This window comes from Sorex fumeus, unplaced genomic scaffold (genome assembly GCF_029834395.1).
Source record: "Sorex fumeus unplaced genomic scaffold, SorFum_2.1 ptg000028l, whole genome shotgun sequence".
Lineage (NCBI taxonomy): Eukaryota > Metazoa > Chordata > Mammalia > Eulipotyphla > Soricidae > Sorex > Sorex fumeus.
In genome coordinates this window covers 14,771,779-14,784,847 of record NW_026606085.1, presented here as the reverse complement: position 1 = coordinate 14,784,847, position 13,069 = coordinate 14,771,779, and the positions used below count along the sequence as shown (strand labels likewise).

The 13,069-nt window shown below is 55.4% G+C and overlaps 1 protein-coding gene across 7 annotated transcripts in view; it reads left to right on the top strand.

The window, feature by feature from the left end:
* PKNOX2 (PBX/knotted 1 homeobox 2) overlaps positions 1 to 13,069 on the top strand; it is a 137,350-nt gene that overhangs the window by 112,908 nt on the left and 11,373 nt on the right. For 5 of the 7 annotated variants that reach the window (XM_056115066.1, XM_056115063.1, XM_056115067.1 and 2 more), the window contains 2 exons: positions 572 to 743; positions 12,240 to 12,428. In XM_056115066.1, coding sequence (XP_055971041.1) covers positions 572 to 743; positions 12,240 to 12,428 — 361 coding nt within the window. The remainder of the gene's footprint in view (positions 1 to 571; positions 744 to 12,239; positions 12,429 to 13,069) is intronic. The other 2 variants (XM_056115069.1, XM_056115068.1) reach the window with 1 other exon arrangement.

Below are 13,069 nucleotides of genomic sequence, written 5' to 3'. Positions count from 1 at the left end.
GCCAGTGAGGCTGAGTGGGAAACAGGGGGCAGGTTTCAGGCGCTGTGGGCAGGACCGGGAGCAGACAGGGATGTGTGGAGCTGAGCCCAGGGACTGGACACGGGCATGGTGGGTCATACGTGCCCCAGGACTCAGGGACATGCCCTCATGGGAACAGACACAGTACTGCACACACACACACGTCCACGCATGTCCATAAATATCCATGCTTCTCTGCTGGGCTCTGGACAGGAAGCTTCCCGGTCAGGGGAAGCAGGTAGTCAGGGGTCTGTGGTGGGGCTGCAGGTTCGGGGGGCGGGGGTACACACCACAGGGCTTCCTCCCTTGGGTGCTGTGGGGGCTGTGAAGACGAGGCGTGACCCCCCCCCAAAAGAGGGCAGGACGGGAGCCCAGAGGCTGTGAGCGAGACAGATGAAGTGGCCGAGACTCTGCCTTGCCCCTTGGTCACCTTCCTCCTGCCCGATGGGGACCCCCTCCCCTCCCCACCCCTGCGGCTCTGAGCAAAGAGTAAAGCAAGTCCCCGTGGGGTGCGGCTGGTGCGGCCTGGCCTGAGCTCTCCCTGTCCCCGCAGGCACCCCCTCTTCCCGCTCCTGACGCTGCTGTTTGAGAAGTGCGAGCAGGCCACGCAGGGCTCCGAATGCATCACCTCGGCCAGCTTCGACGTGGACATCGAGAACTTCGTCCACCAGCAGGAGCAGGAGCACAAGCCCTTCTTCAGCGATGACCCGGAGCTGGACAATCTGGTAGAGAGCCTCAGTCCCTGCACCCCCACCCCGCACACTGCAGATCGCCCTTGCGTCCGTCTGGATGCCTTCCTGGCTTCCCTCTCTGGCCAGGCCCACCCCCCTTTGCCCCCCCACCCCAAAGACTGCTCCTGTGGCAGGGTGGGTGGGAGCAGGGAGAGCCACATCAGTCCTGACCAGTCAGGCCCTGTGGCAATAAGATACCCCTTGGCACATGCTACCACACAGCAGACGGGAGTGCACTTGGCAGATGGGGGCACGAGGCCTGGTTGCACCTCGCTAGAAGGGCTGGAGCACCAGTCACATGGGAGTTGGGGGCAGCAGAGCCCATCCCAAAATGCAGAGCCATACCATAGACCAGGGTCCCCAAACCAGTGAGTCCCCCCCAGGCCTCCACCCCCTTCTCAGATGCAGAGCCCCACCTGATGGCTTGCTGGGGCCTGGGGTCTGCGTTGGTCGGAGCTCCGTGGGGTCCTGTGTAGCAGCAGGGAGGTGTGGACCGCCCTGGCAGGGGTCTCCTTATGGGGTTGGAACCGCTCACCAGTGAATCCGCCCGGGCCCTGGCTTTTGCTTCAGGGAAGACTTTTGGTTACCATTCCAATTTCCTTAACAGTGATAAGTATTCCCCATCATCTTGGTCCCGCCTTTGGAGGTTCTAGAAGGAATTCAAGAAGTTATCCATTTCTTATAGGTTCTCTCGTTTCATGGCATCAAGTACTCTCTGATCCTTTGAATTTTTTTTTCTTTTGCTTTTTGGGTCACACTTGGCAATGCACAGGGGTTACTCGTGGCTCATGCACTCAGAAATTACTCCTGGCGGTGCCCGGGGGACCATATGGGATGCTGGGAATCGAACCTGGGTCGGCCACATGTAAGGCAAACGCCCTACCCACTGTGCTAGCACTCCAGCCCATGATCCTTTGATTTTTGTGGTATCTATCCCTCTCATTTCTGATGTAGTTAATTAGGTTCTCTCTCTCTCTCTCTCTCTCTCTCTCTCTTTCTCTCTCTCTGCATCTTGCTAGTGGTTTATCACGGTCACGGTCCTCCCGTTGTTCATCGATTTGCTCGAGCGGGCCCAGTAACGTCTCCATCATGAGACTTGTTGTTATTGTGTTTGGCATGTTGAATACGTCATGGGTAGCTTGCCAGGCTCTGCCGTGCGGGCGAGATACTCTCGGTAGCTTGCCGGGCTCTCCGAGAGGGGCGGAGGAATCGAACTCGGGTTGGCCATGTTGGCCGCTTGTAAGGCAAACACCCTACCGCTGTGGTTTATCAGTCTTGTTTATTTTTTTCAAAGAACCAGCTGTTGGTTTCATTGATCTTTTTTTTTTCTTTGATTGCAATTCATTAATTTCTGCCCTCAGTCTTATTATAGTTTTCCTCCTGTCTTCTTTGGACTCACCTTGTGAGTTATTTTCCAGTTTCTCAAGCTGTGCTGTTAGGTTACCCTTCCTGATAAATACTTGGAGAGCTATGAACTTCCCTCTGAACACCGCTTTTGCTGTGTCCCACAAATTCTGATAATTCATGTCCTTACTCTCATTTGTTTTCAGGAATCTTCTGATTTCCTCTCTGACCCACTGTTTTTTTTTTTAATGTTCCAGGTGTTTCAGCTGTTTCTCTGTTTCTGTTTGTGGTTACCATCTATTTTCAGAGCAATATGATCTAAGAATATAGTTGATAGGATTTCTATGCTCTTGACTTTATGGAGGTATGTGTCGTGGCCTCGCACGTGGTCTGTCATAGAATGTCCTGTGTGCCTTGGAGAAGAATGTGTATTCTGCGTGGGGGGAGGTTAAAAGCCCTGTATATTTCTGCTAAGTCCCCTCTCTTCCATTTCTTCCTACAAGTCCAGTATTTCCTTGCTGAGTTTTAGTCTAGTTGATTTATCAAGTAGTGATAGGGCGGTGTTGGAATCTCCAACTATTATCGTGCTGTTGCTCCAGCGGGCCCAGTAACGTCTCCAGTGGAGACTTTGTTGTTACTGTGTTTGGCATATGGAATACGTCACGGGGAGCTTGCCAGGCTCTGCCGTGCGGGCGAGATACTCTCGGTAGCTTGCTGGGCTCTCCGAGAGGGACAGAGGAATCGAACTCAGGTCGGCCATGTTATCAATGTCTTCCCTCAAGTATGTTAACTGTTGTGTTATGTATTTTGCTGGTCCCTCTTTCGGTGCATATAGATTCAGGAGTGTGAATTCTTCCTGATGTACATCCTTTCATCATTAAGAAATGTTTCTCTTAGTCTTATAACTTTTTTATCCTGAAGTCGATGTTACCTGATACCAGTACAGCCACCCCAGCCTTTTTATGGGGGTTGTTTGCTTGAAATATTGTCTTCCAACCTTTGACTTTGAGTCTGTGTCTGCCCTTCCTATTCAAATGTGTTTAAGTAGCAGAAGGTTAGATTCAGTTTTCTAATCTATCCTGCTTGTGTCTCTTAATTGGTGCATTCAGGCCATTGACATTGAGTGAGTTTATTGTTGTGGCGTTTTGTGCCATCTTTCTGTAGAAGTTTGTTGTGTGTCATGGAGTAGGTTTCTTAGTTCTTCTTGTGGAGATAGTTTTGAATCTATGACAGTCCTTAGCTGTTGTTTAGCCATGAAGTTGCATCTTGTTCCAGATCTGAATGGGAGTCTGGCTGGGTAAAGTGTTCTTGGTGAGGTGTTCATTTCACTGAGTTTTCTTAAACTATGTTCTGCCATTGTCTTGGGGCTCGTATGATAAATCTGCTGTACATCTTATCAGTGCTCCTGTGTATGTGATTTCTTTCTTTGATCTTGTGCCTTCAGTATTCTCTCTCTCTCTCTCTGTCTCTGTCTCTCTCTCTCTCTCTTTCTCTCTCTCTCCCCCCCCCATGACTTTCCTCATTCTGATGAGGACACATCCTACCCCCTCCAGCTCTGGGACACCCTCAGAATGATGTCTTGGACTGTCGCTTCTTCCTGAGGGTCACCTTCCTGTCCTCCCGTGATTCTTACGTCATTCCTCTTAAGTTCAGCCCAGAGCTCTCTTGCCTACTGTTCATGTATTCTGAGTCTTTTCCCATCTTCTGCTGTTCTTTGGAGGTTTGCTGCATCTCGTCTTGGCGTTCACTGATGTTGGTCTTCAGCTGCTGTTACTCTGTTGCTGAGACCTTCCAGTGAGACTTTCATGTCACCCACCAAGTTTAGTCGTTTCTGCTTGTTGTTTCCTAATTTCTGCCCTCACATCCTCTTGTGTTTGCCAACTGTTCGGTCCATGTTTCTCTGCGCTCCTTAAGCAGCCCCAACATTCCCTCTCTAAAGTCCTTAGCAGGGAAGTCACAGAAGTGGTTATTACTGGTTGAGTCTTCAGGGCTCCCATCTTTAGTCACTAAGCATAGTGGGGTTCCGCATTGCCGTGACTGAGCGTGGTGGGGTTCCGTGTTGCGGAGACTAAGCACAGTGGGGGTTCCGCACTGTCGTGACTAAGCGTGGCTGTGTCTAAGTGTGAAAGAGTCTAAGCATGGAGGAACCTAAGCGTGGTGGGTTCTGTGGGGCCGTGACTAAGCGTGATGTGGTGGGGTTCCACATGGCCGTGGTGTGTTGGGGTTCCACGTGGCCGTGACTAAGTGTGGTGTGGTGGAGTTCTGTGGCCATGACCCAGTGTAGTGGGTCTCCGCGTTACTTTCCCATGGTGTGGGTGTGGTTCTGAGAGCTGCTTCCTAGCCGTGCATTCTAGGCCCTAGGGACCTCCCCCCACCCCCCCGGGGAGCCTACCAGGCTGGCTGGCGCCTTCTGGGCCCCTGACTGACCTGGGGGCGGAACGGCTGGACCTGAACTTGACTGTCTAGCCCAGGGGTTCCTCCTGAGGGTGAGGGAGCATGGACGTGCTTCATCTCGGCAGTCTGGAAATGGGTCTCCGCATTCCGGGGGCTCCCTCAACTATGCACTAGGACCCCTGCCCTCCAATCCCCACACGTGCACCCGTCACGGTGCTGACTTCTCCCACCCCTAGTTTCACAGCTTCACAAGCCCCAGAGGTCAAGAGCACTAGAGAAGCAAACGTGGCCCCCAAGGAAGGAAAGAAGAGGCGACACATGCATGTATACACACATGCACATATGTGCCCCTCACCCACCCAACCATGCACATGGCAGAGCAGCCAGAAGTGACTTGGGGGTTGTCCCATGTTGTGGACATCTGCTCCAGCTTCCTGCAGGGCCGAGTGGGGCTTCACGGGGTCCATTAGGGCCCCCCAGGACGCTGCAGAGTCAACACCCGGGGCCATGGTTTGAGGGTGGATCAGCCCTGGCCTTTGTGGGGTGGGGCAGGGGGATGTGCCCCTCGTCATCCCCAGTTGGTCGGAGCAGAGCCTGACCCGTGCCCCGCTCCCCAGGGCTCCAGTGAGTGTTGCTGGTCAGAGCGTCAGGACAGCAGCGGAGAAGTGAGTCCTTGGAGCCAGGAGCCCCAGGCCTACGGGTCTGGCCATGAACCGTCTGCACGTGGCAGAGCTAAGCGCGCACCCAGGCCCTCACCCAGCCTGTCAGACCTGCTCACCCGGCCACACCCCTGGGCCCTGCACATGTAGCCAAGGGCACCTGATGGCCATAGGGCCACACGGCCTTCTCCTGCCGGTGTCCAGAAGCCCCGTCTACCCAGCGCTGAGGGGCATCTCACCTCTGGGTTTGCTGTGAAGCTAGACTTGGAGAGCCAAGCGGTACCCTCTGCCACCCACCTTGTGGTCCAGGTCCTACTCCAGGAGGGGCGTGTGAAGAGGCCATCGGCAGCGGGGGGTGGCGGGGGGGTGGCTGTCATTAGAACAAGAATCATGTCACCAGCCCTGCCGAGATGCACATAATTAGAAATTAGAAAAAGGTCAGATCGCGTCATTATCAGCTCAATCAGCTGCCGAGTGCCACAGCCAGTTAATTTGGCATCTGTATTTTTTACAACCCCGTGCACGTAGCCCAGCGGACTGTAACTCTTTATCCGGACAGATATACTGCGCAGCGGAGCAGGGACATAAAATGAGAGACCCCAAGCAAATGAGCTGAGATAATTGAGAGATTTATTTTTTATATATGTGTGTGCCAGGGCGGCTCGCCTGTGCCCTTGGATGTTGACTTTCACAGACAGGGCTGTCAGCAGCCCACTGGGCACCCCCAAAACTTGGTCTCGCCTGGGGCCCTTGACCAGGCCCCGACCTCCCTCGGCCTGGGACCCCCTCCCCAGCCCCTCTCCCCGACCCTGTGCCTTTGGGGTTTTGGGTTTTATCCCCAGTGCTCTTGATGAAGGGGTGCCCACCTTCTGGGCACTACTCCGGGGTCTGGGCCTAGGGTGGCGCTCAGCAGCGCCCGAGGGACCGTGCAGTGATGTGGGCGAAGCCCGGACACCGGCGTGCAAAGCCTGCGTGCAGCCTTGAGCGACCGGGCCAGCCATGGGCAGGGACCCTCCACCTCTCCTCTGAGCAGATCTCTGATGGGAGCCCCTTGTCCCCCAGTCGGACTCCCCTGAGAAAAACATGCTGGTGAGGGCAGGCATCCGGGATGGTCCTCTGCCCTCACCAGCCTTTCCCACACTGCTCGTCTAGGAGCACTGAGGGCAGAATCACGAGTCCATAGTGCTTCTGGGAGCACTGGGAGCAGAGTCGTGAGTCCATAGTGCATCTGGGAGCACTGAAGGCAGAGTCGCGAATGCATAGTGCAGACCGGGACCCGGAGGTGGGAGTCTTCGGGGCTGGTGCCCAAGGGTGCTGGGCTACACAGCAGCTCCTGGAGCTCGGGTTCCGTCCCTGCAGCTTTTCCTCCACCCCCGTCCCTGTCCTGCCTCCTCTCTCTGCCCTCGCCGCCCCCCCCCCACCCCGCCTCAGCCTCCCACCCGCTGGGTTTCCGCTCCCCCAGGGCTGTCCTCAGCCTCCAGGGATCTCCCCCACCCAGGCCCACATTGTGGCCCACACCTCTGGCTGGCAGTGGGTAAAGTTTGTAAAATTTGCAAGTTTCCCAAACCCCTTTGAAAGGTAAAATCTTTTTGTTTTATAAGATCTGATTTACGGGCCCCCAGTGCCAGGCCGAGGTTTTATATATTATGCAAGATTTCAGACCGAGGCTGTAAAACGTACGGTTCCAGTTTCATGCACAGAATTTTTTTATGTGTAAATTTTTTAACATTTATGGGGCACGTTTTAATGAGACTCGGGTGTGACTCGGGGGACCGCTTACAGCTGTCTGACCGCAAAGCCAGCTCCAAGGGGGGACCCCGTGCAGGCCTGTGGTCCGTTCCAGAGAGGCTGGAGGCTGTCGACGGCGGCAGGGCCGAGGAAACGCTCTCCTGGACCCTGGCCCCGGAAAGGGACGAGGCGCAGAGGGGGCTGGGGAAAGCTGGGCGTGATCAGTCCTGACAGTGGCCCCCACCCCCAGCGGGGCAGAGGGGCAGTGAGCCCCCCTGTCTTGGCACAGAGACCAACAGTGGCGCAGTGACGGCAGGTGATGGGGCGCAGACGGCCACCCCTCCCATGCTCCCTCCTCAGCCTCCGTCCTGCTGGCTCTTTCCCAGACCCCTCATCTCTCCCTGGACACCACTCCTGGGAAGTCCCCTGGGACCCCACGCGAGGGGTGGTGGGAGGGATGTCATCTGCCCCTACCCCGGCAAGTGGAAGGCCTCTCCAAGTCCCCTTTCTCAGTCACCCCCAATCTTTAATTCTCACGGCAGCCACATGAGGAAGTTATTGGGGGTCTGTCCCACAGAGAAGGGAATCAGTGTGCCCCACCTCTATGCTCTACCTCCTCACCTCTGCACCCCACCTCCTCACCTCTGCGCCCCCTCCTCACCTGTAGGAGGGACATATTTCTGCACGTCCCTGTCCCTCTCGATTTGAATGAGATCCACAGAGAGAAGCATCTCACGAGCTGATGGGATGGGCATGTGGGTGTGAGGAAAGGATCTGTGGGGGCTGGTGGAGACTGGTCCCCTCTTGGAAAGAACCCCAGGGGGAAGCGCAAGTTGGCTAATCCCCAGCGTCCTCTCTGGACCCGTTCCACCACTCACGCTCACCCAGCCCTGCCGTCATCCTGTCATCATCCTAAATCTAAGGGAGCCTTCTCTGACCACCTGCCCACAGCAGCCAGGCCAGAAACAGGGCCTGGTCGGAGAGGGCGGGGCGAGCTCTTACCTGCGGGGCTGGGACTGGGGTGGGGCTGGACAAGGCGCGGTCAGGGCTGGGTGAGGTGGAGGGCGGGGCGAGGGCGGGGACGAAGGGGAGCCTGGGTGAGGCAGGGGCGGGGCTGAGGCGAGGTGGGGGCGGGGCTGGCCGAGTCGGGGGCGGGGCGAGGGCGGGGCTGGGTGAGACAGGAGGTGGGGACGAAGGGGGGCCTGGGTGAGGCAGAGGCGGGGCTGGGTGAGGCGGGGGCAGGGCGAGGGCGGGGCTGGGTGATGTTGGGATGGGTCTGGGCAGAGACTCAGAGGGAACGATCTGGGGAAGGGTGGAAGCCTGGGGTGGGATTTGAGGATGCACCCACCACGCAGGGTGAGGATTGTTAAATGGAATTGCCATCATTCTGGGAGGTTTGGAATCATTTTTACCTAATATGGGTGTAGGAAAACCATCTTCCTAAACCGTGGTTTTACTCCAGGTAAGAGCAGACACTCAGAGCCCGCTGGGCAGAGGTCTGTCTGCTGAGACCCACAGTAGGCGAGGAAACAGGCAGCGGTACTGAGTGGCCAGAGAAAGTCAGCGGAGGGGCGGCCTCCAGAGCTGAAGGAGGTTCTAGAATCGAGTGTTTGCTCCCCAGGGCTCTGCCAAGACCCTCCCTCAGCCTCCTTCCCGCCCCCCCCACCGAGGTGGTGACTGTCACATCTTACACACGAGGGTACTGGGACCCAGGCTGGCAGCACTCATGTCCCCTGTGTCCTGGTGTATAACCTGGACAACTCAGGTTCCCTGGACCCCACTCCCAGCTTTTGTCTGTTTTCCCCACAGCTCATCTGCTCTCTTCTGACAGGCACTTGAATGCCATCGCCACTGACTCCACCAACCCATTACCCAAAGTCAGCGCTCCGCTGGACCGGGGTCAGGGTCAGCCTCCAGCAGCAGGCCCCAGACCCGGTCAAGTCACAAGGGGTCAGAAACACGGTTTGCTCCACAGCAGAGTCTGGCCCCAAGTGTCCAGTTTTGCCTTTCTTTTCCCTTGTCTGCACTTCCCGATTCTTTTCTGCAATTAGCTGCTCCTGAACAGACACACGCTTGCTCGTTGTGCGTGCATGTGTGCGCGTCACCTCCTGGGAAGGTTTAAAAATGAATGAGTAGATAAAATATTGATTAAAAATGATTACGGCATTTCGCCGCATAATCATGGCAGATTGTATGACAGTTTTCTTTCTTGCAACAAAAGGGGGGGATGTGGTCATTATGTGGAGCTTTTGCTTTTTTGAAAAACTCTTGCCAGTGTTACCCAAGAACAGGACATGAGGATAATGTGGTGGTAGTCTGATAAAGGAAAACTGGAGAAAGAAGGAAGGGAAGGAGGGAGTGAAGAGGGAAAGGCCGAGAGAAGATTCAGGGAGGGGCCAGGGGTTAAGGTTAAGACCTCACCTGCCAGAAGTGAGCACGGGGCCCCAGTTGCTCTGCTGGCCTGGCCTCCCCTTGCCAGAGAGAGGGATAAGGGAGGAGGAGCAGGAGGAGTTGCAGGGAAGGGTTTCGTGGTGTTTTTTTTTTTTTTATTTTTTTATTTACTTATTTATTTTTTGCTTTTTGGGTCATACCTGGCCATGCTCAGAGGTTACTCCTGGCTCTGCATTCAGGAATCACTTCTGGCAGTGTTTGGGGGACCATATGGGATGCCGGGGATCGAACCTGGGTTGGCCACGTGTAAGGCAAATGCTCTATCGTACCCACTGTACTATTGCTCAGGCAAGGGAAGTTATTTTATACACATCTGTGCATATATGATACACTTACATGCTTTCATGTGTGCACACATCCATGCACATGTCTATACATGAATACACACGCCCCCCCCCCCCCTGCACCATCAGGAAACTGAGGCTTCCTCTTTGATGGTGTTTATCTGCCGTGACCACAGTCTCAGCAGTCCTGATTCCCTGTTGCCTAGGTCATGACCATGAGGTCGACAGCTGGTCTTAACCAAAAGTCAGCACTTCTATGTGCACTTGTGTGTGCATTCGTGTGTGGTATATGTGTGCATGTGTGTGTGGTATGTGTGTGCGTGCGTGTCCGCATGCGCTCGTGTGTGCTTATATGCACTTTGTGTGTGCATGTGTATACATGCACTTGTATGTGTTTGTGTGTGCATTCATGCATGTGCACACGTGTGTACATGTGTGTGTCTGCACGCGTCTATGTGTGTATGTGTATGTGTGTATGTGTTTGCGTGCACTTTGTGTATGTGTGCACGTGCATTTGCATGCGTGCATGTGTGTGTGTGTATGTGTGTATGCGTGCACCTATATGTGGGTGCGTGCACAGCTATGCCATTTTATTATGGACTCATGTAAACTCTGCAGTCATTGAGCTACAGACAGTCCAGTCCCTCTCTCTGGCAACCATAAACGCATCTCCACCTCTGTCATTCTGTCACTGAAACTTCCATAACTGGCACCAGGTCCATCATCCTTTGACTCTGGTCCTTTGTTCTCGTGGTGATTCACTTGAAATCCATCCCGAGTGCCAAATGTTACCCAGCATTCTCTCCTTTTTTGTGGCTGAATACTAGCCCGGGATATGGATGTACCACTGTTTCTTTACTCATCGTGCAGGGGAGCTGGGCTGTTTGTTTCCCGTCTGGGCTGCTGGAAGCAACGCTGCTTTCCACGTTCACATGTGAGGTCTCGCAGACACCTACAGCTCTTGCTGCCCGATGAGCCACCCGCCTCTGAAAGGTGCCACACCCTTTGCACCATGGCCAGAGGCGGGGGTGGGGGGAGAGCAGGGCCCACTCCCTCCAGCTCCCGGGCTAGCCGCTGTGCTTCTGTGTCACTGTCGCCTTCATGGTTAATGGCACAAAGCATCTTTCCCTGATCTCATTTGCCATCTGCGCTTCTTCCTCAGTCACTGCCTGGTGCGGCTTTGGCCCTTGTTCTTACACGATCACCTGTCATTTTACCACTGGGTTGGGAGAGTTCTTTATATGTTCTGGCTGGGAGTCCTTTGTCCGCTGTGTGGGTGGCAAGTGTCTCCTCCCAGCCCATGATGTGTCTTTCCCCTTCTTGCCAGGGTCTTTGAGGAGCGAACATTCTCCCTCTCCTGGCCAGGCTTTTGGGGTCCTGTCTAAGACCTTCTTGCCCAATGCTTGGTCCTGATTATTTTCTCCATTTTTTCCTACAAGTTATATGTCTTCAACTGGGGTCTTTGACTGGTTTGCGTTAATGGTCTCAAAGGATGAGGAACTTCAGTCAAGGCTCGGTTCTTGGCTGGTGAATGCCCGGCGAATCCATGTGTGTTGTTGCCGAGAGACCTGCGTGAACAAGCAATGAGGCGACATTTGTCACTAGCCATGAGGGTGGCTGCATTGTCTCCAGGGGATGCAGCCCGAGGAAATAAAGCAGAAGCAGGAATGTGGGCAACATGCTGGGAAAATAGTCATTCTAACCTTTCTTTATAGAAAGGTAAAATCAGACACTAAATGCCAGCGCTAACCCCAGATGGTCCAAGAGGTTAAGGTCGTGCCTTGCTTGCACAGAGCTGACCTGAGTGCTAGTCCCAGCCCCCCATAGGGTTCCTTAAGCCCTTCCAGGAGTGATCTGCGAGCCAGGAGCAAACCCGAGCACCTGCCCTCCCCCCAAAAATTAGATTAGCTCAATAAGATTCACTTCTCCAACAAGTATTTAGCCAGTATCCATGTGTGTTGGTGCCAGGCAAAGTAGATACTTTGCCTTATAGAATCTCCTGGTCTGGGAGAAGAGAGGAAACAAATTCACCACAGAGGGAGGAAATACATTCAGGACCCTAAGGGGAGAAGCAGGAAGCAAAATTGCAGGAAAGTGACTGAAACTACCTTACATATAGAGACCTTGGGAAAGAGACACCCTGGGTCATCGTTCTTTCTCAGGGTGATGAGACAGAGGGCTCTCTCCCGTGTCCCAAGGGCTGTCTCTCGCGTGCCCCAGGGCTCTGTCTCTCATGCCCCAGTGCTTTCTCTCCCCATGCCACAGGGCTCTCTTTCCCAGTGCCCCAGGGTGCTTTCTGACCATGGGAAGGAGGTTACTGTCAGGCCCCCGGCCTGGGAGAGGGCCAGAACCTCCGGTCCCTGCAGGGACTGTGCCCAGGTGGCGGCTGGTGTCCTTGCCCATGGGCACACACAGGAACCCTGGTCTCCTTGCACCCACTGCAGTTGCACTTGGCATTCATGCACGGGCTGTCCCTCCCGGGACCACCCCACTCGGCGGGCAAAGGGACGGCAGTGACCACAACAGGGCCGGGGCCCAGGTTCCCGGGTCCCAGGGTCGGGGTCAAGGGGGTCCCAGAGGGCCATGGGACCCTGCTTAGAGAAGCTTGCCTGCCCCCTTTCCACCCACAGATGGTGAAGGCGATCCAGGTGCTGCGGATCCACCTGCTGGAGCTGGAGAAGGTCAACGAGCTCTGCAAGGACTTCTGCAACCGCTACATCACCTGCCTCAAAACCAAAATGCACAGCGACAACCTGCTCAGGAATGACCTCGGGGGGCCCTACTCCCCCAACCAGCCCTCCATGAACCTTCACTCGCAGGTAATGCCGGGATGGGCCGCTGACCCTCTCCTCCCAGCCCCCCCCCCAGGGTGCCCCCGTAGAGGAAGGCAGAGCAGGACCATCCCCGAGGCCTCCCCTGCCCCCAGAGCTGAGCCCACCGTGGTGGAGCTTGAAGCTGCCCTGGAGGCCGACCCCGCTTCTCCAGAGACCCCCCTCTGCTCCAGGAAGGGGGCTGCCACCTGGAGTGAGGCACCTCGGAAGCTTCCTGCCCTGCCCGCCCTCCCCCTGCAGTCCCTCAGCTTCTCCGTCCAGATGGACACATGTAGGGCCTCTTAGCAGGTGGGCCAGCGGAAGCCCATGTCAGGGACCCTCAGGTCCCCAGGTTCGGGGTAGGGGGGAATAGCGTGTGCCACACAGCGTGTGCCAACCACCAGTGGCGTCATTTGTCTCTCTCCAACATTTCAGGCACAGTGACCTCAGTCTGGGTCTCCCGGTGATAGAGCTGGGGGGAGCTGGGCCCCCCACAGGCGAGCCCCATGTCTGGCCCACAGTGGCATGTCAGACCCGGCCAGTGGCTTCTCAGGAGACGCCGTCGTGTGTGCGTGGGCCACGCAGCCAAGTTGATTTCCTTTTGCTGTGGCTTAAAACCACTTTATTACACCTCAGGAAAAAAAAATACC